Consider the following 26,627-nt stretch of genomic DNA (forward strand, 5'->3'; position numbering starts at 1 on the left):
GGTGCATGGAGTGGTCGGACCCGCCTGGGGGTGGGCCTGGCTGTGCTGGGTGCCTGCCGCCCTGGTGGGGCTGAGGGGACTGGGCACCGCCATTTTGTGGCTGTGGGCACCGCCATCTTTGAGGGTGTGACAGTCAATTAGCATATTCCCTCCTTATTGGCTGTGGGTGCCGCCATCTTTGTGAGGGCGTGGTGGTCAATTAGCATATTCCTTCTTTATTAGATAGGATATTCAGGATTCTAAACACCAAAAGCAATGCAAGTGTTATTTAAAGACTCTTTAAGAGAGTGACCATCCATTTAAAAAAATAATGCATTATAATAACTGAAGAACAGTTTGCTATAGTGTGCAACAGGTGATACATATATCCACACAATAAGGACAGAATAGTCTATCTGTGACACTGTTGATTGGCCACCCATCATTCAGTCAACCTCCACACTCCACCTTATTCCTTGTTTACCAAATGGTGATATGCTCAGGTTTAGGGAGAATCCTAGGTAATAATCTTGATTAGTTTAGCCAATTTTAGTAATTCCATTTCTCTTACTAGTAACTAGTTATGGAAATAGCACATGATCCAATTATGGCTAAATCTGTTGGGAAGTTTCTGGTAAAAATTTTTAAAGAGAAAGAAAAAGCACAAGATGGAAAATCCCCTATTTCTGGTCAGAAGGAGCTGCCATCTGGCAACTATGATGGGATGGCTAAGAGGAGATAAGCTGGAGTTTATCAGATTAGCAAGACGCTGCATTAACTGACCCTCCTGTTGAAGAAGATAGTAAGTGAAGTAGGTTATTATTTTTATTTTTTCACATGGGAAAAACTGATGCACGGAGAGACCAAGTAACTTGTCCAACGTCAGAGTGGTAGATCCAGGATTCAAATTCAGGCAACTTGGCTCCAGAGTCTTAATCTCTACTTTGTGAACCTCTCCAAAGCAATCGAACTGATGCATGACCACTTCCAGTAAGTACAGTGACACTATGGGTCTTGCTTGATAATACATAAATTGTTCTCGGTCATCTATAGGTTTCCATGGGTAATTGCATTGCACATATATTGTACAGTGTTGCAGCTGTACATACATATTATGTTTTTTCCCCTCATTATTGCACACTCTTAGAAACAGGAGTTCTAGACTCTAAAAAAGTTTTACTTGAAACAGGTCAGGTCAAGTCCCAGACACTCTGAGAAAGCTATCTTCTCCTGTAACCCTTAAATCCACTAGGACTTTATTTCGGCATATGGAAAGAGGAAAAGATCTGAAATAATTCCCCCCCCACCCCATACACTAAGAATGTTTATTGAATAACCGAGATAAGGTGGTCAATGAGTACATTCTTCCTGTAATGCATCCCATGCAATGCTAAGGAGAAAATGTTAGGGAATACGAAAGAGTTCCCTTGCCCTTATGGAGCTTAGTGGTGTAGTGGAACAGACAGACACAGACAGACAATTTGATTACACGTGGGACGGTTGTTTTGAAGTGCTAGGCACAGTGCCAGCTATGGAGTCTTACCTTTAAGCTGTGATGGAAGATTTCTGATGGACAGTACCTCTTGCACAACATACTGATTCACCCCTCCACTTTTCAACAATTCCTCTGGGGTTAAGGGCAGATGGAATTCACACAATTGGGGAGACATCCTTCTTCCACTGGCTCACAGGGCTGGAAACCAAACAGAAAATATCTAAGGCCCGTCTTTTCTTCTGGTTCTCTTCTCCCTCTCAATATATAATGATTTTTAGTCTTACATCATGCAGATAACATTATCTTAGAGGATGTGAGATCAACCGAGGAATAAAATCTCATTTCACTCATGACTCTGCCACTTGGTCATGTCATGAACCTCATCTGTAAAACGGGGTTCCTAGTTTCTGATTAAATGCTCTGAGGACCTAATGAGTCGAGGGGTATTAAAGTGTGTAAAGAACTGTAAAGCGGCATATCAATGCCTTGTGTTTGCATTATTATTTGTTTTTATGGACAAAGCTTATTAAGTAGAATGTCTCCCCTGAGATCAGAACAATGGTTTCCTGGCTCCAGAATGGGAGAGCATTAATATTTATTACATGTTTACTGTATGCCAGGTCCTATTAGGCTATTTGAATAGATATCTGATTTAATTCTTCAGATCCCACTGTCATGGAATACATAACACAGCCCAATTTACAGATGATGAAAATGAGGCTAAGAAAGCTTAAGGCAAGAGACGCAAATTCTGCCGCAGACTTATCTGTTTCTACCACATCGTACCCCAAGGATATGCCCACTAGACCTCCCGGCCTCCCGTATGCCGCCTAACACCGCGTTCTAACACCCGTACCCTCGTACCCTATTTTCCCAGTCTTTTCATTATCCGCTCTCCATTATCACCACAACTTACCCGAGAACCTCACCGGTCGTTCCTGGGACTCGGGTAGTGGAGCTGAAAAGGAGAAAACCTGGCGTGCATAATACGCACCAATCAGCGAGGAAGCACGCAAGCGGGCAGAGAAACCGGTCAATCCCCAGCAGGCGGAGGCAAAAACCTGCCTCTGAGCCAGGCGACGCGCGGGCAAAGCCACAAATACGGAGTTCAAATCTCAACGGCCGCAAGGGGACCAATCGCGACGCTCGCTGCAGAGACCGACCAATCACAGCGCAGGATCCGAAAAGCCGGGCCGCACCGCCTAGAGAGGGGCGGAGCCTAGTTACAGAATCTGGACTCCAGCCCGCTAGTCTTGCGGCTGCTGCCTTCCTTACTTGGTTCTTTGCCCTCAGTCGGTGGGGAGGAGGCCCCGGCAGTGTCTACCAGAGATGCCGCGTTCCTAGCTGGGCAGTGGTAGACCCCCTGGAGTATTGACCCACTCAGTCAAACCCAAGACTGGAGGCAAGTCCAGGCCGGGATTTAGAAGGTTTAGGATCTAGTCCGGGTTCCGCCATTTCCTCTGCTACGTGACGTCCAGCAAGTCACTTCACTCAGGAGCCCGATTTCCTCCCCTGTACAATAGGGATAGTAAAAAAAAAATAAAAAGCGACAGCGCAAAACTGCTGTGAGGTATAGAAAAAGGAAGCTCTGGGTTCCAGGGTCTGGACCATCTCCCTCGCAGCTGAGGGACGGCCAAGGAAACAAAAGAATGCATTTTCTTGAAATCCAGTTTTGGGACACACGACGAAGAGAACCCCTCACCTCTTCCACCGCTCCAAGACTTCCGGCTCGCAGAACGGAAGCGCCTAGGCGGGGCAGGGTCTGAGTGACATCCCGGGCCTCTATGCGCCCGAACCCGGAAGGCGGGGCTTGTGGCTGGGGAAGGAGGAGCTTAGGAGCTCCCTGCGCCCATAGCTACCTGGGTAAGGCCCAAGATGGCTGCTTTCACCTAATACCTATGTGAGGGCAACACGAGCGGTTCCTGTCATCTCCTTGAAGGTCACCTCTGGCTAGCACTCTGCTATAGCTGTATGCTGTTGTAGGGGAGAGACGAGAACAATGGCAGGGTGCCTCGCTGCGGATGCAGGAAGGCGCCTATGGAGCTGGGTGCCCCAGGCCTGTAGAAGTTTCTCTCTGGGTAAGTGGCGGATGTAGAGAGACGCTCGGAGAACTGCTTTTCAGCAAGCGGCCAAGAATCAGTCTCTTTCTTCTCCATCCCTAGGTGTTCCTGACTTGTATTTTGTAAGGCACACGGTCCCGCCCCCCAAAGTGGTAGATCGTTGGAACGAGAAAAGGGCCATGTTTGGGGTGTATGATAACATCGGGATCCTGGGTAAGATTCGACTCCCTTGTACAGAATTTAAGAATGGCAATTACGTTGTAACAACGGCCTTTTTCCCCCACCTGTGTAGGAATGGTACCGTGCTCAATAGCAAAGAGCAAACACTTATGTGGTTATTTACGTTATATTGGGCATTGTTCTGAGTGTCCTACATGTATTAACTCATTTAATCCGCATAAGAACGTTTTCACTTTACAGGTGAGGAAACTGAGGCATAAAGAGGCTAAGTAATTTTTTCAAAACTAGCAAATGGCAGTGCCAGAATTTTTTTGTGTGTGTGTGAGCAGTCATTTGATTTATAAAAAGATGTAACAAAATTTTAAATGACACAAAATATCATTTTCAAAACAACATCAGTATTTTCAAAACACCACCAAAAAGTGAGTGTATTTAACTGTTCTCAGCTCATAACAGCAAATGTGTGAGTGGAGCAATAACGCATGATGTAGCATGTTTAATAAACCTGCAACAGAGAAAGTTGTTTGAAGGAAAGCAGAGAAACTTTGTCTTTTAAGTATTAGAACCGAGGGGCTCCATAGTCATCTGGCATCTGCTCAGTGTTGTACCTGTGGTTAGAAATGTACATGATGGGAACTCCAGGGATCTTCCTGATTCTTTGTTTAAGCTCCCGGTCAACTGTGGCCACAATATCACTTGTGCTGAGTTACTCTCTCTACTAAGCAGTCATCTGCATAGGTTCCTTTGTGTGTGCATGGTAACAGTTCAAATCTTGGATCCTTGGCGATCCTTAGAGTCATTCGATACTTCTGCCCCAATTTCTCAATTTCAGCGATAACACAGTCAGTTATACAAGGGATACACTTGGCATAGAGACAATCCATCATTGACTGCACTAAGTCCAGTTTGGCCTTAATGGAAAAGTTGATAAAGTTGGTATCAACCAGGATGTGGTAAGGTGGGCCTAGCTGTGTGTTATATTGAAAGAATAAGCAGGAGGGGTGTTGGGGGACTTCTCTTTCTTTGAGTGCACTGGGATCTTTCTTTTCTTTCTTTTTAGGTTTTAATCTATCCTTTTCTTTAAGCCTCTGATCTCTGAGACTAAGCATTCGCTTCATGGTCGCATACTTCCTTGTTTTCTTTTGCTTCCCCATGTTCACGCCGCACTCTTGCTTCTTCTGGAATCCGGCAGTGCCAGAATTTGAACCTCAAACAGTCTGGCTCCAAAGTCTGTGCTCTTGATACTGTAGTGTAATGTGTCTTGTCTGTAGGTGCTGCTCTGAACGGTGCAACTTGTGTGCTGAAGGCTTAGCAGCTGGTCGAGGCTGTGTTGTCTTGGAACTAACATGTTCTCTCACATTACACAGGAAATTTTGAAAAGCACCCCAAAGAACTAATCAAAGGCCCCATATGGCTTCGAGGCTGGAAGGGGAATGAATTGCAGCGTTGTATCCGAAAGAAGAGAATGGTTGGAAGTCGGATGTTCAGTGATGACCTACACAACCTTAACAAACGCATCAGCTATCTCTACAAACATTTTAACAGACGTGGAAAGTACCGGTAGAAGAGTAAGCTGGGGACTGTGGAAGAGGCATATCTAACATCCAGGTGAAGGGAAATAGTACTTTTTTCCCTATGAGGAAAGAAATTTGTATGCTCTCCATAATAAAATGAGGCTTCTTTAGAATCTGTTATCCACACACTTTATTTTCCTCTAGATGCTACTTTTACTCACATAGACTATGAAGTCTGACTCATTCCTAAGTCTTAGAGTCTTAGATTTGGACTTTACCACTTGCCTTTTGCAGTCTAGCCATGTCTATTGCCTTTAAAAAAGAAAAATTATTGTTGGCACTTTCTGACATTTAGGTTTCATGTATTGAAAGTGGTAATTTTTAATTGCCCCTTAATGTTAAATGTTAAATATATTTTAAAAAATCCACAGTGGACCTGGCTGGTGTGGCTCAGTGGTTGAGCATCAACCTATAAACCAGGAGCCCAGGTTTCGGGCTTGGTCCACAGTTGGGGGTGGGAAGGAGGCAATCAATGATTCTCATCATTGATTTTTCTCTCTCTCTCTCCCCCTCTTCCTTCCTCTCTGAAATCAATAAAAATATATTTTTAAAAAATCCACACCAGAGTGAAATGCAATGGAAAAGTGGAATTATATTTCTGTACTATTCTTATAAAAACTATTGGTTACCTTTTCTGAGCAGACAATTGTAGGAGAAACAAAAATGTGTGATATATCCTTGACCCACTCTCTGCATATGCTTTTCTAGTTAGGGATAGTTTATCTTATCCTATATAATAAAAGGGTAATATACAAATCGACGGAACGGTGGAATGACATGCACTGACCACCAGGGGGCAGATGCTCAATGCAGGAGCTAAGGATGTCTGACTGTGGCTTAGAGGAGTGGGCCTAAGCCATGGTTGAACATCTTCAAGGGCTCCTGGACTGTGAGAGGGTGCAGGCCTGGCTGAGGACCCCCACCCGAGTGCACGGGTTTCGTGCACCAGCCTCTAGTGAATATATATTTAGAACACCTTGCACTTAGTCTCAAATATTCGATTGTCTCCTCTCCAACTCCCACCAAATCATGTAAGGTATTCCAGAGCCACTCATATTTCATACCTACCTCTCCATTCTTATACCCAGCTCTTCTCCAGCCATCACTTTGAAAACTCTCTCCCATATTATGAGCCCCGACACATAATATATACATTTCCATAAGACCCAGGATCGTAATTTATATTTACACATACCCATATCCATTTCTCTGAAACCCTAAACTTTTCACATGGGGAGCGGGCCTAAGCCAGCAGTCGGACATCCTTAGCGCTGCCGCTGTAGCCAGAGAGGCTCCTGCCACCACTGCTGCACTCACCAGCTGTGAGCCTGGCTTCTGGCTGAGCGGTGCTGCACCTGTGGAAGTGCACTGACCACCTGGGGCAGCTCCTGCATTGAGTGTCTGCCCCCTGGTCATCAGTGCACATCATAGTGACTGGTTGTTCTGCCGTTCAGTCGATTTGCATATTAGCCTTTTATTATATAGGATATTTTAGTACAGTAGTTCTCAACCTTTCTAATGCCGCGACCCTTTAATACAGTTCCTCATGTTGTGGTGACCCCCAGCCATAAAATTATTTTCGTTGCTACTTCATAGCTGTAATTTTGCTACTGTTAATGAATCGTAATGTAAATATCTGTGTTTTCCGATAGTCTTAGGGCCTACAGCAGCGGTTCTCAACCTGTGGGTCGCCTAAGACCATCGGAAAACACAGATGTTTACATTACGATTCATTAACAGTAGCAAAATTACAGCTATGAAGTAGCAACGAAAATAATTTTATGGCTGGGGGTCACCACAACATGAGGAACTGTATTAAAGGGTCGCGGCATTAGAAAGGTTGAGAACCACTGTTTTAGTAGAACATGTGATTATTAGTGAAGAGGAAATTGATAGTTCAGTTCAATGAGCATTTATAAGATGTTTCCTGCTGTGAAGATACAAAAGGTCTTGTTTTCAAGGACAGAACAATCTTGTTTTAGGTGTGAAACAGAAACAGTATGTAACATTTTCATTCAATAAACACTAAACCATATATGCAAGGTTATTTGTAGGGACATAAATCACTGTCAGGATTGATTCCTAACTCTCAGTAGTTTTCATTCTACTTAAGAGATATATATGTAAACAATATGAATTTAAATATGGTAATTGCATAGGAAAATTAGAGACTTCTAAGAGTTTTTCCTTGGCTGGGGCAGGAGGGAGGGTAGTCAGAAAAGGTATTTGTTGAAAAGATGACATTTGAGCTAAGTCTTGGAAAATTTCAGCTTAAGGATATGGGAAATCAATGTTAAGTATGAACAGTAATATCTATGGGCAGGAGCTCTGAGGGGTAAGAAATAATTCAGGTGGGAAGGGGAATGGGGGCTAGCCTTGGCATGGGAATATAGACATGTGAACAAAGGTGGGAACTACTGACACAGGTCCATAGGATTAAGTTAATGATCATTAACATATCAGTATTATTTTTCTAATAACAGGAAATAAGTTTTAGATAGGAAAGATAGCGCCAAATGACCAGGAGTCTAGCCAGGATGATGACCTTAGATTTTTTTTAACCCTGTAGACCAGAGCTGTTCAATCCTGGTTACATGTTAGAAACTTCTCAGAGGCTTTAACAAAAAACAAACAACAGCAAAAAAGAAGACTCGGACCCATCCTAGACCAATGAAATCAATCTGAGACTGGATTCCAAGCATTCATATTTTTAAAAGCTCCCAAGAGGTTCTAAATTAGGGTTGAGTACCACTGCTCTGGAAAATGGAAGAAGGCAAGGGAATGCTTTTTAGGGTTTCTTTGATTTGGCTGAGTCTTTGAACTCATAATATTTTTGCTTTTTGATTTTGCTTGGTTTAATGTCTGTGTCTTCCCCATTAGTTAAGCCTCATTCCCACTGAAGGTAGGGACTGTCTTGTACATATTTGATTGCTGCAGTAGTTGAATATCTGGCATATTAGATATCTTTGTATATGGGCTCTTTTTAAAAATAATGATTTAAGAGGAAGAGAAACATTGATTGGTTGCCTCCCATAGACACCCCAACCGAGGATCAAACCTGCAACCTAACTATGTGCTCTGACCAGGAATTAAACTGTGACCTCCCGTTTCATAGGTCGATACTCAACCATTGAGCCACGCTGGCTGGGCTCCTTTTTATGATTAAAATAAAACCTGTTAAACTAGTAACAGAGGGAAATTTCATTAATTTGATAAAGATTATATACTGAAGATCAACAACATAGATTCATGGACATGTATTCTCTTTAAAATCAGCAACAAGACAAGGATGCCCACTATTACTGCTGCATTAAAGGTCTTAGTCAGTGTTACAAAAATTTAGCGGTTGCTAAGGGTTATGGATGGGGTGGGTGTGGCTATAAAGAGAGAGCTCCAGGGAGTCTTGTGCTAGTGTAATAGTTCTGTACTCTGATTGTGGTGGTGGTAAAAGGAGTCTACACATATTGCATAAAACTATATATACCTGCAGGCGCACACACACATATACACAGGAATGCATGTAAAAATGGCAAAATCTGAATAAGCTCTGTGGATTGTAGCAATGTCAATTTCCTGGTTTTAATATTATAGGTGAAGGGCTATAGGGGAACCTCCCTGTATCATTTTCTTAAGTTTAAAACTATTTCAATTAAAAAGAAAAATTCAGTGACTATTAGTTTTTTTCAGGGGAAAGTTGGTGGGGATACTTAGATGTTCATGCTGCCAAAAATAATTCCTTCCCTTAATTTTGTCTTTGAGGGTTTATGATTTGTTTTCAGTTCCTACAAGTTGTCATTTTGGTGTGGTTATAGGATGTAGATGGGATAAACATATGATCAATACATTATGTTTCTAAGAGCAATTGTTTAATAGTTTTATTTATTTATTTATTTTTAAAATATATTTTATTGATTTTTTACAGAGAGGAAAGGAGAGGTATAGAGAGTTAGAAACATCAATGAGTGAGAAACATCGATCAGCTGCCTCCTGCACACCTCCTACTGGGGATGTGCCCGCAACCCAGGTACATGCCCTTGACTGGAATCGAACCCGGGACCCTTCAGTCTGCAGGCCGACACGCTCTATCCACTGAGCCAAACCGGTTAGGGCTGTTTAATAGTTTTAAGCAGGGTTGTGACATTTGCATAGATCCGTGGTCGACAAACTGCGGCTCGTGAGCCACATGGGGCTCTTTGGCCCCTTGAGTGTGGCTCTTCCACAAAATACCACGGCCTGGGCGAGTCTATTTTGAAGAAGTGGCGTTAGAAGAAGTTTAAGTTTAAAAAATTAGGCTCTCAAAAGAAATTTCAATTGTTGTACTGTTGATATTTGGCTCTGTTGACTAATGAGTTTGCCATCCACTGGCATAGATCATTCTGGTGGTTCCTTTAAGGATGGATATGAGGGAGGGCAAGACCAGAAACAGAAAGATATTGTATTTCATTGATTCTAAAGTACACTTTTTTTTTTTCATTTTAACATCTAAATTAGGATGTTTCAGTATAACTGTTAGCCAAATGAGTGTCTGAGGCTTGGAATAAAATTCAGAGACAGACGAGGAACACTGGGAAGAAATGCTGTCTCACCAAAGTTCTTGATGACTGACTACATTGTGTGGGAAATTATGAACATTTAAGACTGAGTAAAAAAAAATGAATCATAAGAGCCTCTGAATATGACGTTTTAGGAATACTGTTATCATGTTATTCTTTTGTATTTTCGTTTTTTACTAGTACATATGTATCAGAGTGAAATACGATAAAAATCTCTATATGAATCTATACTTTCAATAAATATAAAATGAGTTCTGACTGATAAGAAAGCATCGTGTCAGTTTATTTGCTACCTTTTTTTTTCCCTAGCGGGAGCTAAAATAATATTGAGTTTTACAACGGATAAGAACAGTGAGACAAAGGGAGAGAATTCTTGAAACACTAACAAGGAAAAATCGACTCAACTTGGTGAATTATTAGAGGAAGGGTAAAGATGAACGGGGAGGAATTCCAGGATGGTTTCCGTTTTGGGCCGCCTAGTGGATAAGGTACCTGGAAGTCATAGGAGGAGCAGGTTTGGCGGGAAGTTCAATGTAGGATACGCTGCGTGAGGAGCTTGTCGGCAGCGTGGAAGGAAACGGATGAACGAAGCCTCCGTATCTGCTTTGGTGGGACGGAACCCCGCGCGCGGTACTTGGGCCCGAGAGCCTGCCGTTCTGTCTTGATAGACTTTGCCTCCTCGGAGTTGTTGGTCAGAGGCGGGCATGTGGGTGGAACGCCGGACAGATCTGGGCGTCAGGGCTGTGCGTAGACTGACAAACCACCGACTTCCCCGGGACTCCAGAGTCTCTGCCACTGTGAGCCGGGACACTCGGGCCGCTGTTAGCGAAAGAGGCGCGATTGGCTGGAGCCGCCGGGCCTTGGGCGGGGCCAGGCTTCAGAAGCTGTTCAGCGATTGGCTGGGAGGCACCAAAAAAGGCTTAACTCAAAATGTTGGAGTTGCCCCTCCAGAGGCGTGTTTCCACAACCCCCTGTCGCTCAGTTACAGATTAGCCAACTATAGTTATATTTGTCAGTGAATGAGAAAACCTCTCCTTTCCGTGAGAGGAGAGCTTTGATTGGCCAATTTGCTCGGGCTTCCCTTCTGGACTGCTCCTGGCCCGGGCGTGGATTGGGTCGCGGGACTGTCAATCTTATTGGGGGAGGCGTGGCCGGCACTAATAATGACAGGGACCCGAACTGCAGCTGCAGTAAGTTCCACCGCAGCTAGAGCTCCGGGTGGTCAACTAGACGTGCAGCTCGGCAGTTCCGTGGACTTCAGCCGCAGCGTTCCCCTCGCCGGGTGTCTCGCCGCAGCCTCCGGAGAGGAGACCGATCCTCACTTCTCAGAGAAATGTGAGTTGACTCTGGTGTGGGGGGGCTCGAATCTCCCTGCCAACTCTCATCGCCAGCGTCAGACTCTGCGGGATGGAAAATGGCGCATTGCAGCAGCTGCAGCGACGCGGGGAACTACCACCGCGCGCAGCCCCCAGACCTGACCACCCCCAGGGAGGAGGGCAGTACCCCACTCTTGCACCAGCCACAGCCAGCACCTCACGGGCGGGGCAGGGGCGCAGGGGTCCCACATTCATTGCACCCATTCTCGCCGAAGGAGCGCCTCATGCAGGTCTCGCTCTAGCGGAGCCCGGGAGAGGGCGAAGGTGGGGCATGGAGTTATCGTGTAGGGGTCTGAACGAATCTGTACTTGGTTCTTCTGGAAAGACAGTCATAGGTGCATCTGCTAGTTATTAAGTTGTGTATGTCCCTCACCCCAACTGTTACGTGTTGCCTCCCTCCCACCTTGGCAATGAGCAAAGCTCCAGAAACTTGTCTGCCAGTTCTCTGGCGCCGAGTGAGCAGCTCAGGAGAACTCAGGGGGCAGTGCCATATGATTCCAAACAGCCATTCCTCCCAAGGCCACCCTGAGGTGTTTCCCTTCATTGAGTCTCAGCCAAGTGTTTGGAAGAGAAATAGAGCTGAGGATCCCCATCTTCCCCAACGCATTAAATTTAGTCTCTGACCATCTTCAAGATCCCGAGGGAGAACCATGGCTAGAGATCCCGAGGGAGAACCATGGCTAGAGGGAGAACCATGGCTAGAGATCCCGAGGGAGAACCATGGCTAGAGAAGTGAAGCACTCCCCTGTCAAGACCACTGTCTGCTTGGTAAATATTTTTCTTTCTTGTCCTTGCCTGGAGTCCTGGCCTGGTCCTAGATATATTTGTGTTGCTTCTCTTAGTGACAAAAAACAGGAAAAGATTTACTTATCCTACATAAAGGTTATAACTGTTCTGGATATTTTATTGCTGAGTGTTCCCAACTCCCAACAAATAGTCAGTGGAATGGTCCCTTCAAATGCTTTACAACCATGTCACATCTTCTCAATTTGATTTCTGCAGCTTTTACTCTGTGACATTCTGTGCATTTTGGCCAAGGCCTAGGACCCCATTTGTTTTCATTTGGGGAAGGAGGATCCTTCTCTGCTCACTGGTTCCCAGTATCACCCATGTGGGATGCACCGAAGGAGGTAGAGAAAGTGTGGTGACTAGCAGGGCATCACAGGTCTCAGACCTTAATCTTGTCATTGCTGCCGCCATCCTGGACTGCTTCCAAGACCAAACAGTGGCTTCTACCTACTCACTGGATTTTCCCTCTTCAGAGAACTAGGTTGCTGCTTAGTTCAGTGGTAGCACAAGAGTCTCGTGGCTTCCCTGGCTTTGGATCTTCCCTTTGCCGCCTTTACGTCTCAGAAGTGAGAAAGTGATAAGTAATTGGGGATAAGTCAGATGTAATCTGATAGCATCTCCTTTCTGAGGTGTTATTCTCTATCTTTTTAGACGTGAAAGAAATTCATTGAGGGAGGAGGAACTGGGGGTATTAGTTCTATTGTGAGTAGTCAAGGCATTTCCTGTGTAGTGATTTTGTGATGGTTTAATCCCTATATCATTTATTCTTAGACTGCTCCTAGGAGGTATGTTTTGTGAGATTCAGCTTCTGTTTGAGTTCTTATTGTGATTTCTATTCTCCATCAAATTTGAGAGACCTCCCTCCTGCTGGTAGGTTCTTCCTTGGGAGAGAAAATCTCATGCCTTGGGTTAGACTTCATGAAAAAGAGTTTATCTTGAACACTTCATACTAGGTTAATCCCTTCTAAGGCTAAGGGAATTCGGACAATCACTGTGCGCATAGTAGTGTAAACCAAAATTTCTCTTTGGGGCATAAGGAACATATGTCTCTTTGGGACATAGGGTAGCTTCCTGAGATTCGTTGCCAAATCCAGAAAAAGAATGGACAGAATGTCAAAGATGCAGTACATTGAGGCCCATTTCCCTTAATTTTGCCTCCTGTCTATGCTCTTGGAACAGTTTCATAAGTAACGTAATTGTTTTAGGCCCCAGCTCTATCTAAATGAAATTACCATCCTCTCTGCCAAAAACAAAGCAAGCAAACTGTTCTGACTCACTCCACCTACAGAGGCTATGCCTTTGGTGATTTTCCAAGTTGTCCTTACGACAGCCCCAGTATACCAATTGTTGAATGAAACATAACCAGTAAGTGGATCCCCTTAAGCAGAATCTGTCAGCTTGCTCTTTTTAGATTTAGGCTTTGGGAAAAAGAGCTGTTTAGTCCATAGGCTTATCCTGAGGTTTTTAGTCTTTTGTACAAATTTCTTCTAACCTGGATTGGAGGTTTCCAGTTTCACTTTATGTGAAAGGCTCTGACAGCCAGGGCAATGCCATTCAGGCCAAAGGTAGCACATTAGTCCCTGTAACCATTGTGTCAGAGGATGTGTGTGAGTTTGGGTCAGAAGATGGCCCAAATAAGATCTCTTGATGCCACCCTGGATGTCCCCGACCCCCCACTAAATGTTGTTACAGGATCTTTTATCTTTTGCTTCTTGTCATTGTGCTGTATCTCCCTCCTTGGTATGGCCAAGGAGCTAGAACCCCTTCTAATTACATATAGTAACCTAATTGCCATGAATTTGATGGTGTGGGGTGAGAATGCACATGATTTCTTTCTTGTTTTGGGTACTTTCAGTGCTCTCTCCACTTTTCTTTTCTTTCTTTCTATTATTTTTTCTTTTTAAAAAAATCTTTATTGTTGAAAGTGTTATTCAGGCCCTCCTTTTCCCCCCATTAACCTCCTCCAGCCCGGTCCCATCCTCCCCTTCCCCCCACACTCCCCCAGGCCCTCAGCACCCCATTGTCTGTGTCCATCCATGGGTTATGCATATATGCCTACAAGTCGTCCACTTTTCTCTACAGGTCCGATCCAGCTCAGCCGCCCACTGAAGGGGCAGAAGGGACTGCCCCAGGTGGGGGTCCCCCTGGCCCTCCTCCTAATACGACCAGCAACAGACGACTACAGCAAACCCAGGCACAAGTAGAGGAGGTAGGTGGAGCGTTTTTCCCTGAGGGTTTCCAAATCATAGGAGTTTAGAACTTTTCTTTCTTATAGAGAGATAGCTAAAGGCTTTGGGAGGCAAGGCATCCGTTAGAGTTACGCAGGGCAATCCTGCGATTCCCGTGGTGGTTGTTCTTTCCCGTGTCTCTGGTGGAGAGCTTAGCAGCTTTGTTTCTGGGCCCCCCTCAGGTGGTGGACATCATGCGTGTAAATGTGGACAAGGTCCTGAAGAGGGACGAGATACTGTCAGAGCTAGATGACCGAGCTGACGCCTTGCAGATGGGAGCGTCACAATTTGAGAGCAGTGCTGCCAAGCTAAAGAGGAAGTATTGGTGGAAAAACTGCAAGGTGAATTTTCTTGTCCTTTCCCCCTTCTTTTTCCTGGGCCACAACTCACAGAAGGCAAGAAAACCCTCAGGTTCTACATTCCTTCCCTTTAGTGGTACAGGATCTTTGCCCTGCAGAACTCTTCTTGGGAGGAAGTCTTAAAAGCCTCCTTGAGCTGCATTACCCAGAATTGGCCGCCAGGGTAGGCTAGAGTATTCAGACCCACTAACTGGGGCTACCCTGAGGTGTTTGGAAATGGTTAGTCAAGCTGCTTTTGTAAAAGGACCCCTGGAAAATGTTTCACCTGGCCCTTCCTCAAACACCCAACATCGACACAATGACTGGAGTAGATAAATGTATTTAAATACGTGCAGCTTTTAGGAATGAGCTGAACACTTCACAGTGGAAAAGGAACCACTTGACTACAGATCCACTGCAGTTCTTTTCAACACAACAGGAAAAAGAAGCAAGCTACAAAAGCTCTGATGTTTCTGAGGAGCTTCACCTGTGGTGCAGGGGTTATTGTCTGATGGAGAGCATGGGGGTTGGGCCCTGGCCAAGAGGCCTGCAGATCTCCTGGGTGATGTGTGTTTCTTGCATTGTCCCAAAGACAGAGAAAGTTCTCTTCCTGGCTCCTTTCTTCCTTTCCCAAGTCCAACGACCGATTTTTTTTGTCATTTTCTCCTCAGATGATGATCATGCTGGGGGCTATCTGTGCCATCATCGTGGTAGTTATTGCAAGTAAGTATTCCTGAGGTTGCTGGTGGGGTGAAGAGGTGGGAAGGTCCTGGAGTCTTCTCCCAGCCCTGCCTGCCTGCCTCCCTGCCTGAGGAGTGGGGCGCTCTGACTGAGGTATGATCACTGTTGTGGAATCGTCACCTGGCTCAGGAGGGAGGAAGGGCAAAGACAAAGGACTCCCTTGATGGACAAGGCTTCGCTCTGCTGTTTGTCACTGTCTTGGGTCAGAGGGAGACACGGGGATGGGACACCTACAACTGGAAGACCCGAATGCCTAGTAACCTGATGTAATTTGTCCTCTTGTTTTCTCCTGTCTCTCTCTCTTTTCCATCTTGGACCTCCTGATTCCCGTGTCCAGTCTACTTTTTTACTTGAGAATGTGCCACCCCTTCCCTGTTCTCCATTGCCATCCAAACTCATGTTCCTCTCCTTGTTTGCTCTCTCAACAAACTTCCCCATCCACCTTCCTCCATCCCAGCCCAGGCTTCTCCATCGCTCATTCCTCCTTTTCTGTTGCTTTCATTTGCACTATGTCCCTCAACACTAGAAATGCTCCTCCTGGCGCAATTTGAAGCAACTATCTGAAGAACAACAGCTGGCACCTCCTCCCTACCTGCTTCTTATAAAATCGCAAATTCCTCCAAAGCCAAAAAGAGGTGGAGGCCAAGGGAAGGGGATGGGCGTAGCTGTAGTGACATGCCCACAAAAGTGTCAAGATTTGGGGAGGAGAAGGGTATCAGTGCCCATGGTGCCTCCAGGAAAGCCAGGCCGCTGGCAGGAGGAGGCCGTGAACACCTGCGAAAATGGTGGCTCACTCAGGGCTGCCCTGGTCACTTGGAGCTCTTCTCCTATGCCAGGCCTGAAGAGGATCCTGGGTGGGCACAAAGTCCAACTCGGTCCTGGTGCAGTACCCTCTTAGATAGTGAAACCTGTTTTTTGCAGTTATTTCTAATCTGTTAGTCCAAGATTTTCTATGTCTTCAGGGATCTTACAGCCTTTTACTTTGTTCTCCAGTGACCTGGAGAACACATATTAATTGTGAAAATACCAGAATTCTCATTGCCATCCTAGAAGCCGCCCCACAAGCTCATAACTGGAAGGGGCTGACCCGTGTCCACATTTTCTGCAGCATTCTGTACTCTTCATGAGAGTACCAAGTAATTTCATATAGCCAAAATTTGGGACTCTTGATTAGTTTTCATTGTTGGCATAAAGAGAGAGTGTGTATTAGTTAGAGAGAAACAGTGAATAAAGGGCCTAATTTGAAAATAACGAGCTCAGAGGAAGCCACTTCTTGCCCTCTCGTTAAGGAGGGTCCTGTTCCTCCCTTCCTGTTGATTAAGGAGTGTGAGGGGTCCTTGGACCTTTCAGGGACTTCCTCTACACCACTCCTGTGTACTTGCCAAAGACAGGGATGAGGCAAGATGGCCTTCCGAAGGCCTGGCCGATTCTGAATATTTAGAGAAGCCCAGTATACCCATCGACTCAGTCTTGGGATAGGAGGCGGACAATGTAGACTGTTTGTGCTATCATGGGGCCCTTTCCCCTAGAGCCACCTGTCTGTTCTTCCTGCATTGTACTCCCCTTCTAAACCACGTGTACACATCTGAATTCCACTTTGCCTGCTTTCCTTTTCTCTTTGCATGGCTTGTGGGTACAGACAGTGGAACCTAAGGATGGGAGCTACTCAGCCTGTGCGGGGGCCACTGCTGGGCTTCAGGATAGGGTATTGGGTGGGTAGGCCCAGGTGTGAGGGGAGGCAGGCAGGCAGGCTGGGCACAGAAGGGGAAACACCCATGCTCTTGTGTTCCTTCTGTCCTCTGGTCCACAAGCAGGAAGAGGCTGGGCTGGGTCTGGATGCTCACTTTCCATGCAGCAGCATTTCATTGCACAAAACCATCCTTCCTCTCCCTTTGCCCCTGTCCCCACATTCCCTTTGTCCTGCCCCACGGTGGGACTGAAGAGCTGGAAGAAAGCAGTCAGTGTACCCTCCCAGCGGTTCCCCCCGAAAGTCTCCACTCTCCTCTGGGCTCCTCCTTGCCTAATGCAGGGGGTCACCGCTGGAGAAGAACCACCACTGTCCTCGATGTGTCCCAAGCCTGGAGCAAATGCGCCCTCTTAGCCCACCCACCCATGTCACAGGAATTATTTCCTGGGTTTCTGTCCCTCTGAGGCTCACCAGATATAGTTGGCTTTGTTCTTTTGGAGATTTCAGCCCTTCTACTTTCTTTCTCATCCCACTGTGTACCTACCCTCTTTTGTGTCTTTGCTGTCCCCTTTCCCTCCTACCACCCATGTGCATGAGCAAATATGAAACTAAACCCTGGGACTTTGCAGTCAAATGAAGCTGAGCTTCCCACATCCCCTTCAGTTTGCCATGAGACGATGTGGGGTTTCCACTGTGTGTCTGTCATCACCTCTTTGTCTTTTTTCCTAACCTCAATCTCATACTTCTATAGAATAATAATTGTACTTCACCAAAGGCATGTGGCATATTTACCAATTTCATGTATTCTAAACAAAGGCGCAAAAAATATAAATTCCTAACTGCACTGACTTGGTTGTTGTTTGGGTTGGAGTACCTAAGGGGTGGGGGGAGGGGAGTGTTGCTTCTTTCTAGTAATCTGATGTTGCTTTAAGCCCGAAGGGCTGGCTAATGTGTGTCAGATGGTCTTTGGAGATTAAAGCTCTGTGTTGGCAAAGGAAGTGGTCTCTGCTCTCAGCATTCATGCCTGAAGCAGCCCAACGCTTCTGGTGCCAGTGAGAGGAAGTGACAACAGGAAGTTGAGTGAGGATCTCACACTGACAAACAACTGCAGGTTTTCTCAGACATCTCCTATCTACCTCCTTCCTTTGTGCGGAGTTCCACTGTATTGACTAGCAGATTTTAGAAATAAATAAAAGAAATCTCTCCCTGGCAGCTGAGTTGTGTGAGGAGGAGTAGGGATGAGGAGTTGTAGGTATCCTGAAGTACCCAGCAACTGTCTAAGGAGCAGAACTTAATTACAGCTCCACGTTACAGAGAGCACCTGAGATGGGCCCCGGGGCTGCCTTCGAGGGCCTTTATTTCACACCTTGAACACTTTGCAGCAAGGCCTGGGACACAGCTCAGCTGGGTCCAACATAGGGAAAGATAGGAAAGTGGGAAAGCTTTTATTTGGACAGAGTTCAATGTTTGCATGTGGTGGCCCAACCTCTACCCCTTTGTCCCACTGCCCCTCACTTGCTCCATTCTTAATTTCTTCCCATTTTCTGTTCCTACCACTGTATCTCAAATCTGGTTCTTGTTTTAACTTCCACCCAGACCTTCCTGATGGCCTCTGTTCTGTTTACCCCAGGCAAAACCCAGGGGGTACCTACAGCATCTCCTCCCTGGCGCAGAAGGAAGGCATAGTCCTGCACATGTTCAGAGCCAGTGCCCCTGTGATCTGTGCTTTCTTCATGCTTTTCTTGGGGTATTTTTGAGCTTTGAGGCTTGGCTTAGAGTCCTTCTGGGAGAATGTGACTACTCTTTCTTTTTACTTGGAGGCAGGAGAGTGTCTACCCAGAGGGCCTCAGAGTAGACCTTCGATGAGGTAGCTAGGAGAGAACAAGAGGGAGTGAGGTTGGTTTCAGCTGTGGTACCCCCAAAGCTGTGGGCTGTGGGCGGGGGTGGGGGGTGCTGGCTGGAACCTGGGATGCTTGGGCTTCCTCTCTGGTCTGGGTGGGGAGATGGTGTGAGGAGGTGGTTAGCGGAGGCTGGTTGCAAGTGAGGTGGGTCGGGCACAGCTGAGGGCAGCGGACTCTTACCTTGCCATCTCTGAAGTCCCAGGTACAGCAGTGCAAGGAGGAAGAGGCTGCTGGCAAAAAGGACTCCAAAAGCCACAGTTCTCTGCTCTGTAGGTGAGAAGAGTGCAGGCAGGAATCAGTGGGCAGGAACCAGCTCAGCCCGCGCCAGCGGGAGGACAAAGGAGTGTGTGAGTCCCTGTGTGGAGAGCTCACACAAGAGTTCTGCTCTCCCCCAGGAACTGGGCACACAGTAGCATTTGTACTTGCTCAAGGTTGTTGGATGTTTGTGTGTTTCTCCACACAGAATTCCCACCGTTTCCCACCTCAGGACATCTTTTTTTTTTTTTTTTTTTTTAATTGCTTTGCAAGAGAAATTTAAGTTAGATAGCTGTTGGCAGTTAAATTAGGATTTTATAAATAGCTGGAGAATGATGTGAGCTGAGACAAAACCCCAGTCTCAAATAATAATGCCCAGTGCTCCTGGATGTTTGTATTCTAGGTACTGATTCTTTCCTGTTTAAAAATTTTAAATAATACTCTGCGGCTTCAGGATGAAGTTCCAGCTTGAAGGCCCATCAGTATCAGCCCACTAGCCCTGGTCAGCGCACTCAGTGGTTAGAGCATTGGCCTGCACACCAGAGGGTCAGGGGTTTGATTCCCTGTCAAGGGCACATACCTGGGTTGCAGGTTTGTTCCCCAGCTCCAGTTGGGGGTGGGAGGCAACCCCAATCTCTCTTCTCTCCTCCTCGCTCTCACCCCTCCTTTCCACTCTCTACAAGTCAATGGAAAAAGTATCTTCACTCCTCAGGTGAGGAAAACAAAAGTGTCAGCCCACTAATAGTAGTGGAGGGTTTGAGGTTCTGGCGTAAACAGGCTGCCTGTTTTTCCGCATCTCACCCTTTACCATATACTAGGTAGGTGACAAATTACTTAACATCTGTAAGTGCCAGTTCACTCATTAATACAATGGGAGTCATGCTAAGACATGTGATCATACATCTAAGTGCTTAGTATAGTGCTCAATTCATGTAAATGCTCAGTAAATACAATTACTTCTCAAGCTTTAGACCACTTCCCGGTTTTCCCACACACTCTTGGTTCTAGCTGTGCAGTTCCCCGAGTCCTCTTTAGGCTGCTTCATACTTGGCCTTCATACATGCCGTTCTTTCTGTCTTGGTGTTTCCTTGCCCCTCAAGCTAGCTAACTTGGTTTTCATGCCCCCCCCCCCCTTCCCAGGTCATCTTCCCTGCCTGCCTAGTCGGTCCCTCCAAGTGGACTAAGCTCCTTAAGGGCAGGATCAGGAGTTATCCAGCCTTCATCTCCACCACACCGCCTGGTGCCCTGGCACCTGGAGTACTGAAGTCTCAGGATGTGTGGTGGCAGCTATGGAGGCTGCTGGCCTGGAAAGAAGCTGAGACTGTGAATGAACATAGCATGGTGGGAAGCAGAACAAGACAAAAGATGAGCTGGAGGTAGGAGAGCCACAAGCCCAGGGTAGAGATGGGAGAGGAGGGCACCCCAGTACCTGGTGGGGCAGCCCAGGCGCTGGTCACAATGGGCTCATCCAGGGAGATGTGGGAGACCTGACAGGTGTAAGTGGCACCAGCAGAGCCAGGTTCTGCCGTCAGGGAGGAGGAGATGCTGTAGGTGCCCTCTGGGCTTTGCCGGAGGCTGGAGAAGGAGGCATCAGAGACTGGGACTGGGGCTTCACCCAGTTCCTCTCGGGTCCACGTCACAGTCACGTCCAGAGGATAATAGCCAGCGATGTTGCAGATGAGAGTGGGTGGCAGAGCTTCATTTGCCAAGCCCAGTCGTACTTTGGGAGAAGCTGGAAGAAAAAATAAGATTCCAGAGGGGTTGGGACAACAGAGAAGCCTAAAGCCTTCTCTTCCTGCTGAGAGTGAGCTAGGATGTGGAGGCTGAAGTTTCATCCTCAGTGGAGTGCCAAGGGGCAGTGAGGAGTCCAGCCTGGATGCAGGCCATAAAGGGGTACATCTTCCACAGGTAATTGAAAGACAGTAGTAAAACCAACTAACGACGGGCTTGCTTCTTCTCATCACTATGAGCAGTGACTTGAAAGGGTATCAGTGATGAAACCCTCTTCTCGATCAGGACCACTCCCACCCGGTTTGCTGCTGCTCCTTTAGGGTGTGTGATTGGAGGCAGCCAGCCAGGGCAGGGCAACCGGATCCTGGGCTGGGAAGTTTCTCGATGGACTTATCCCGAAGTGTGACAGAAGACAATGTGATGCCATCTGCACCTCTAGGGTGGAGATGGCATTTAGGTTGTGGGAATGCAGTCTGCCCCTCAGGAAATGCCCTTGTACTTGGACTCCACTATGGAAAACACTCCCAATAAGCATATCCCTTTCCCTCTCCCCCAGAGAAGCGAGTTCTGGCCTCACCTTGGACATGCAGCTGGATGATTTGTTGCGCTTGGTACAGAGAGGTGGTGATCTGGCAAATGTAGGCCCCCTCGTCCTTCAGAGTGAGGCTGGGTAGCTTGAGGGAGGCGTCCCCGGCCATGAGGAGCTGCTCAGGCTCCAGGGCAGCGCCCTCTCGCTTGGCTTGCCCCTGCCCTGTGGTCCAGCTGTACACCAGCTGGCCACTGCCTTTATGCTGCAGCCGCCACTCCACTCTGGTGAGGTCCAAGCCTGGTGCCATGGAGAAGCCGCAGTGCAGGGAGGCTGAGGACCCCCACTGGAAACTCAGGGATGGGGTATGTGTTGTCACCTGGAACTCCACTGTGGTGAGAGAAAGAGGGTGATGTGTTCAGCTTCCTCTTGAGACCACCTGATCGGAGCTGTGGGCACACATCTGCCCCTGCCTCCTTTCTTGGACAGTGAGGGCACTTGGGCTCATTTCTCAAACAGGTGGAACCACAAAGAAATGGGGCTCTAGAACCATATGATTTCACTCACGTGTGGAATATAAAACTGAAACTTATGAACACAAACAGCAGTGTGGTGGTTGCCAGAGGGAAGGGGGTGGGGGAGAAAAAGGAGTCCTAATATCAGGTGACAGGAGAAGATTTGACTTTGGATGGTGGGTACATGGTGCTAGATACAGATTTTGTAATTTAGTAACCCACACATGAAACCTATATGTTCATGTTGACTAATGTCACTCCAGTAAAATTTAATTAAAAAACAAAACAGCCCTGACTGGTTTGGCTCAGTGGATAGAGCATCGGCCTGTGGACTGAAGGGTCCCAGGTTCGATTCCGGTCAAGGGCCTGTACCTTGGTTGCGGGCACATCCCCAGTGGGGGGTGTGCAGGAGGCAGCTGATCGATGTTTCTCTCTCATCGATGTTTCTAACTCTCTATCCCTCTCCCTTCCTCTCTGTAAAAAATCAATAAAATATATATTTAAAACAAAAACAAAACAAACAACAACAAAGAAATGGGGCTCTGGAAAGGCAGTGTGACACACAAGGTGATCTTAACTATTTTGGAGTCACCCCTGGATAATCTGATGAAAGCTGTTGACCTCTCACCAGGAAGATACACATGCAAAATTGTGGGTTACTGTTGACTCTTGGGTAAGAACCACTGGAGTAGCATAAAACATTTTGGAACCATGGTTCTTCCATGTGGTCGCTCTGTGACCTTGGACAAGTCACTTAGTGTTGCCAAGCTCACCTGCTGAAGGCAAGGCTGCTGTGAAGTCTAAGTAGGAGTAAGAGTTTAAAAAGCATACTGTACGCCCAGCCGCTGTGGCTCAGTTGGTTGGGAATCGTCCTGTACATGGTTGCTGGTTCGATTCCTTGTGGGGACACATATCTGGGTTGTGGGTTCAATCCCTGGTCAGGGCATATATGGAAGGTAACCGATCGATGTTCCTCTCACACATCTCTGTTTCTCGCTCCCTTCCTCTCTAAGCGTGAGGATTAAAAAATAAAATAAAAAGCACACAGACATGCTAAACCTAAATCTAATGAGGAAAACAGTCATGCAGTGGGATATGCTACCAGACAAGGGCCTAGGCCAGTGGTCGGCAAACTCATTAGTCAACAGAGCCAAATATCAACAGTACAACGATTGAAATTTCTTTTGAGAGCCAAATTTTTTAAACTTAAACTTCTTCTAACGCCACTTCTTCAGAATAGACTCACCCAGGTCGTGGTGTTTTGTGGAAGAGCCACACTCAAGGGGCCAAAGAGCCGTATGTGGCTCGCGAGCCGCAGTTTGCCGACCACTGGCTTAGGCTCTTCAAAAATGTCAGGGCTATGAAAGAACGTTCTGGAGTAAAGAAGCTTAAAGGCACAAGACGGCTAAATGTGTGTGTGGTCCTTGCTTGAATCCTGGACCCTACAAGAACCAGAGAGCTACAAAGAACATTATTGGGGTAATTGGAGAAGTTTGAATTTGGACTTCATATTTGACAGTATTATTGTATCAATTTTTAAATATTGACCTTAAGCATGATGCTCAGTGGTGTAGCAAGTGGGACTGCCCTGGCAAATATGTTCTTAAATTCTTGACACACTGTACCCCCTTATTGTCTGCACCACGGTAGACCACCCCACCTTGGTTTGCTGAGGTGATGGTTCTGTGATGATGGAGAATATCCCTGTCTTTGGTTATAAACCAAATGCTATAAACCACATGCTATACATGGCAGTATTTGGAGTGAAGTATTAGGATTACTGAAGCTTTCAATTTGTTCAGGAATATCTATTAAGAGAATGCTAACAATTGATGGGACCTAGGTGTATAACATACAGGTGTTCATTCCATTATTCTTTCACCTTTTGTAGGCTTAAAATATCCCAAAATAAAAAGGGAATATCTAGCCATACCAGGACTATGAGGACTCCTTTTCTGCTGTAGCAGGATACACCTAGGTTGGACCACAGGAAGGTCGAATGTTCTGGGGCTTTCTAAGGATAGGAGGGTAGCTTCCTAATCTTTGGACTTGGTTGTCTCTTTTTGGAGGTAAAATAGTAGATTTAATGGCCTCTGGAGAAACTTATCCTCATGTTCTCAACTCCCTGCGCCCTCTGGGATGTGCTGGAGAAGGCAAGAATTGGGTTTTACTAATAATATTAATAAGGGGTAACGAACAAATTCCGAACTCCTGTGCTTTGCTCTTGTCAAACACCAGACCAGGATGGCTTTTCACTGGGAGAAAACTGGTGCTTGGCCCAGGAAGCCTACTACGAACAGCATACATGAATAGAGCATGTCATTTCCTCAGGCAAAACAGGAGAAAATTATCCACGTTTTGGGCCTTTCGGAAGAAAGGACCAAGGTCGAGGGGACGCCTTGAGATGACTGATGTGGATGGAGGTGGACTTGTTCCCTTCTTCTATTTCTTGGCCAGCCAGTGTGGCTCAGTGGTTGAGCATTGACCTATGAACTTGGAGGTCACAGTTTGATTCCAAGTCGGGGCACATGCCTGGGTTGCGGGCTTGATCCCCAGTGTGGGGCCCTACAGGAAGCAGCTGATCAATTATTCTCATCATTGATGTTTCTATCTCTCCCTCTCTGAACTCAATAAAAATATATTAAAAGAAAACTTTCTGCTACTTTTCATTTTCTTACCTGTGGTCAGCACAGTCCCCTGGGGGCCCAGGGGTAGGTTCAGCGTGGGGTGCAATACAGCCCTGTTCTCAGCATCCCTGAGAGTCTTCATCAGTATGGAGACACTGGGTCCCCCTCCAGAGACCTGCAAGTTGGCGATGAACCAAGCTGCTTTCTCAACAGCAGCCTCTTGTCTGGCCTGGAGAAAATAGCGGGAGATCTCACAGGTCACCTCCTTCTCGCTGCAGTCAGCATGGAGCAAGGCCTCTGCGTGGGGAATCTGCACCGGATTCACTGGGGAGAAGGAAGGGCGGTACAGAGGGTGGACTGGATTGAGGACAGGGGAAGCAGATGCAGGTGGGCGCACTGGGAACTGGGCTGTCCCAATGGAGGGAGCCCAGCAGGACTGGGACACGGGGTGGGGGCTCTTACCTGAGGCCTCAAAGGTAACAGGTGGGTTGTCTTTGGCCAGTGTGCTCACTTGGAAGTCGGGGAAGCCTTCCAGGGAGCCATCATCCAGCACTGGCACCTGCCTCAGCACCAGCAGGGCCTTCACCATGTTCTTATCGTTGGCAAAGCCTCCACGATGCTTGCCTTCCTCCACCAAGAAGCAGTCCAAGACCACGTCCAGTGCCCGCCACTGCCTTTCTGCTGCAGGGAGAGACTGGGCTGCAGCCGCACCCGCCCGCGCAGAAAGCTATTTCTGGGCCCACTCCCTGCCCCAACTGTAGAGTCACTAGGGCTAAAAGTTGTGCTCCAGGGGCCTAGCTATCTCTGTGCCCCTATCTCATCCCCCAGGCCAGCTTTCTGGGAAGCACCTGCCTTTCCAGGAACTTCTTTATGCGAGTGATTCAAAGTCCTGGATTTGCCTTGCTCCGACGGGTTTACGCTTTTACTTTTATTTCCAACCATCGGATGAAAGCTATTTCCAGGCAAAGGAGTTCTCAGCAAAAGCAAATAAAAGAATTGCCACTGGGAGAGACGACAGGCCATCATGCAGTCCAGGGTGTTGGCAGCCATCTTCTCCATTTCCCAGCCGGCAACAGGTCTGCTCTGCTTTTTTCTGCCGCAACATGTGGCCTTCCCCTCTCCCACCTCCCGATCACCTTCCTGGTGATTTCCTAGCTGGGGAACCTTTCTCTTCCGAAGGTGTCCCCTCTCCCAAGGACAGCGCTCCCACCACATTCACCGTGAAGGTCCCTCTTTTTCATTTGGCTTTTCCCCCTGAGTCTCAGCCTCTCTCCCCAACACAACTGGTTTCGTTGTCAGCCACTGAGCCGTTCTCCCCTTGGGCTTAGAAGCGATTGGCTCCTTTCCCCTTGTGTAACCCGGGAGGGTGGCTATCCGGAGCTTCCCTAGCCTCACTCTTCCCTCCGGCCTGCCCCCACTCACCAGTGTCCGCAGCTCCGGACAAAGCCAAGCAGAGCAGCAGGCACCACTCCTCTGTGCCCATGGGGGCTGCTCTCAGGCCCTCCGCCGCCCTTCTCCACCGGCTCTCTGCCTGCACGGTCCCAGCTGGAGAAGAGGGGTCTCTCTAAATACTCCTTTCAATGCTCCTTTCCATGCTCCTTGGTGGCCAACAGCTTGAGAGTTTCTCTCCTGTCCTCCGCCTACTTCTCTTTCACTTTCACTTTGAGGAGGTGCCACTGCAGCTGCCTTCACCTCTGGGTGAAGTCATTTCTTGCTGGTGCCAGAGCCCTGTTCACTGTTCTCCTTTCCAACCCCACTGCCCATCCCCACTCACTGGCGATTTCAAGACCGGACTTCACTGCGTGCACCCTTCGGCGCCCCACCAGCCCCAAGAAAGTGGAGATGTAGGGAAAGGGAGGTGGGAGGAGGAAGGGAGAGACCGAAGCTAGAAGCAGGAACCCCCTGAGTCTGGGAACCTTTTCTCATTTTCTGTTGGTACCACACCTCCTCCCTCGCCTGCTGGGCAGGCTCCAACACCAAACCGCAGGGGAGAAGGCTCCTCCCTCAGATCCCTGATAGAGACGAGGCTGGGAGTGGCCTGCGTTGTGAGCGGAATTTCAGAGAGGCGGCAT

General features: G+C 47.2%; 4 protein-coding genes and 1 pseudogene across 9 annotated transcripts in view; 2 read left to right on the plus strand and 3 right to left on the minus strand.

Moving 5' to 3' along the window:
- NCAPD2 (non-SMC condensin I complex subunit D2) overlaps positions 1-3,218 on the minus strand; it is a 31,369-nt gene extending 28,151 nt beyond the window's left edge. Inside the window, exons 1-2 of one of the 2 annotated variants that reach the window (XM_080658583.1) lie at positions 2,391-3,218; positions 1,523-1,672 (exon numbers count right to left, since the gene is read on the minus strand). In XM_080658583.1, the coding sequence (XP_080514709.1) occupies positions 1,523-1,649 (127 nt within the window). In that variant the 5' untranslated portion in view covers positions 1,650-1,672; positions 2,391-3,218. The remainder of the gene's footprint in view (positions 1-1,522; positions 1,673-2,390) is intronic. The other variant, XM_080658584.1, reaches the window with a different exon arrangement.
- Positions 3,219-3,325: 107 nt separating this feature from the next.
- Positions 3,326-5,401, plus strand: MRPL51 (mitochondrial ribosomal protein L51). The gene is made up of 3 exons (XM_080658585.1): positions 3,326-3,552; positions 3,637-3,747; positions 5,082-5,401. Exons 1-3 carry the CDS (start codon positions 3,474-3,476, stop codon positions 5,276-5,278), a joined length of 387 nt encoding a protein of 128 aa, XP_080514711.1. The 5' UTR covers positions 3,326-3,473; the 3' UTR covers positions 5,279-5,401.
- On the minus strand, positions 4,274-4,997 carry LOC308243224 (rRNA-processing protein FCF1 homolog; annotated as a pseudogene). The gene has a single exon. The product of its transcript is annotated as an rRNA-processing protein FCF1 homolog (transcript).
- Positions 5,402-10,983: 5,582 nt separating the features above from the next.
- VAMP1 (vesicle associated membrane protein 1) lies at positions 10,984-17,844 on the plus strand. Its single transcript, XM_080658618.1, has 5 exons — positions 10,984-11,176; positions 14,089-14,215; positions 14,417-14,575; positions 15,244-15,295; positions 15,651-17,844. Coding segments are annotated over exons 1-5 (357 nt in total). The 5' UTR covers positions 10,984-11,174; the 3' UTR covers positions 15,668-17,844.
- Positions 17,845-18,310: 466 nt separating this feature from the next.
- Positions 18,311-26,540, minus strand: TAPBPL (TAP binding protein like). 4 transcript variants are annotated; one of them, XM_080658613.1, is made up of 8 exons: positions 26,472-26,540; positions 25,978-26,100; positions 25,018-25,254; positions 24,607-24,879; positions 21,465-21,803; positions 20,586-20,888; positions 19,082-19,168; positions 18,342-18,871 (listed from the first exon to the last, which is right to left on the minus strand). In XM_080658613.1, exons 1-8 carry the CDS (start codon positions 26,479-26,481, stop codon positions 18,798-18,800), a joined length of 1,446 nt encoding a protein of 481 aa, XP_080514739.1. In that variant the 5' UTR covers positions 26,482-26,540; the 3' UTR covers positions 18,342-18,797. The 4 variants fall into 4 exon arrangements, with proteins under 4 accessions (XP_080514740.1, XP_080514741.1, XP_080514739.1 ...); XM_080658614.1 differs by lacking the exon at positions 26,472-26,540 and having other exon boundaries at positions 18,311-18,871; positions 25,978-26,208; XM_080658615.1 differs by lacking the exon at positions 26,472-26,540 and having other exon boundaries at positions 18,333-18,871; positions 25,018-25,236; positions 25,978-26,219.
- Between the last annotated feature and the right edge of the window lie 87 nt (positions 26,541-26,627).

Source organism: Plecotus auritus (genome assembly GCF_963455305.1).
Source record: "Plecotus auritus genome assembly, chromosome: 3".
NCBI classification, from domain to species: Eukaryota; Metazoa; Chordata; class Mammalia; order Chiroptera; family Vespertilionidae; genus Plecotus; species Plecotus auritus.

Bases quoted from the DNA above. Each gene is read 5' to 3' on its own strand.
- VAMP1 (XM_080658618.1), top strand. The intron at 14,216-14,416 runs GTAGGTGGAGCG...GGCCCCCCTCAG, and splicing joins CCCAGGCACAAGTAGAGGAG to GTGGTGGACATCATGCGTGT. The intron at 14,576-15,243 runs GTGAATTTTCTT...TTTTCTCCTCAG, and splicing joins ATTGGTGGAAAAACTGCAAG to ATGATGATCATGCTGGGGGC.
- MRPL51 (XM_080658585.1), top strand. From the start codon at position 3,474: ATGGCAGGGTGCCTCGCTGCGGATGCAGGAAGGCGCCTATGGAGCTGG. The intron at 3,553-3,636 runs GTAAGTGGCGGA...CTCCATCCCTAG, and splicing joins CTGTAGAAGTTTCTCTCTGG to GTGTTCCTGACTTGTATTTT. The intron at 3,748-5,081 runs GTAAGATTCGAC...CACATTACACAG, and splicing joins TGATAACATCGGGATCCTGG to GAAATTTTGAAAAGCACCCC.
- TAPBPL (XM_080658613.1), bottom strand. The intron at 19,169-20,585 runs GTACTGGGGTGC...TCTCACCTACAG, and splicing joins CGCCTGGGCTGCCCCACCAG to AGCAGAGAACTGTGGCTTTT. The intron at 18,872-19,081 runs GTAAGAGTCCGC...GTTCTCTCCTAG, and splicing joins GGGACTTCAGAGATGGCAAG to CTACCTCATCGAAGGTCTAC.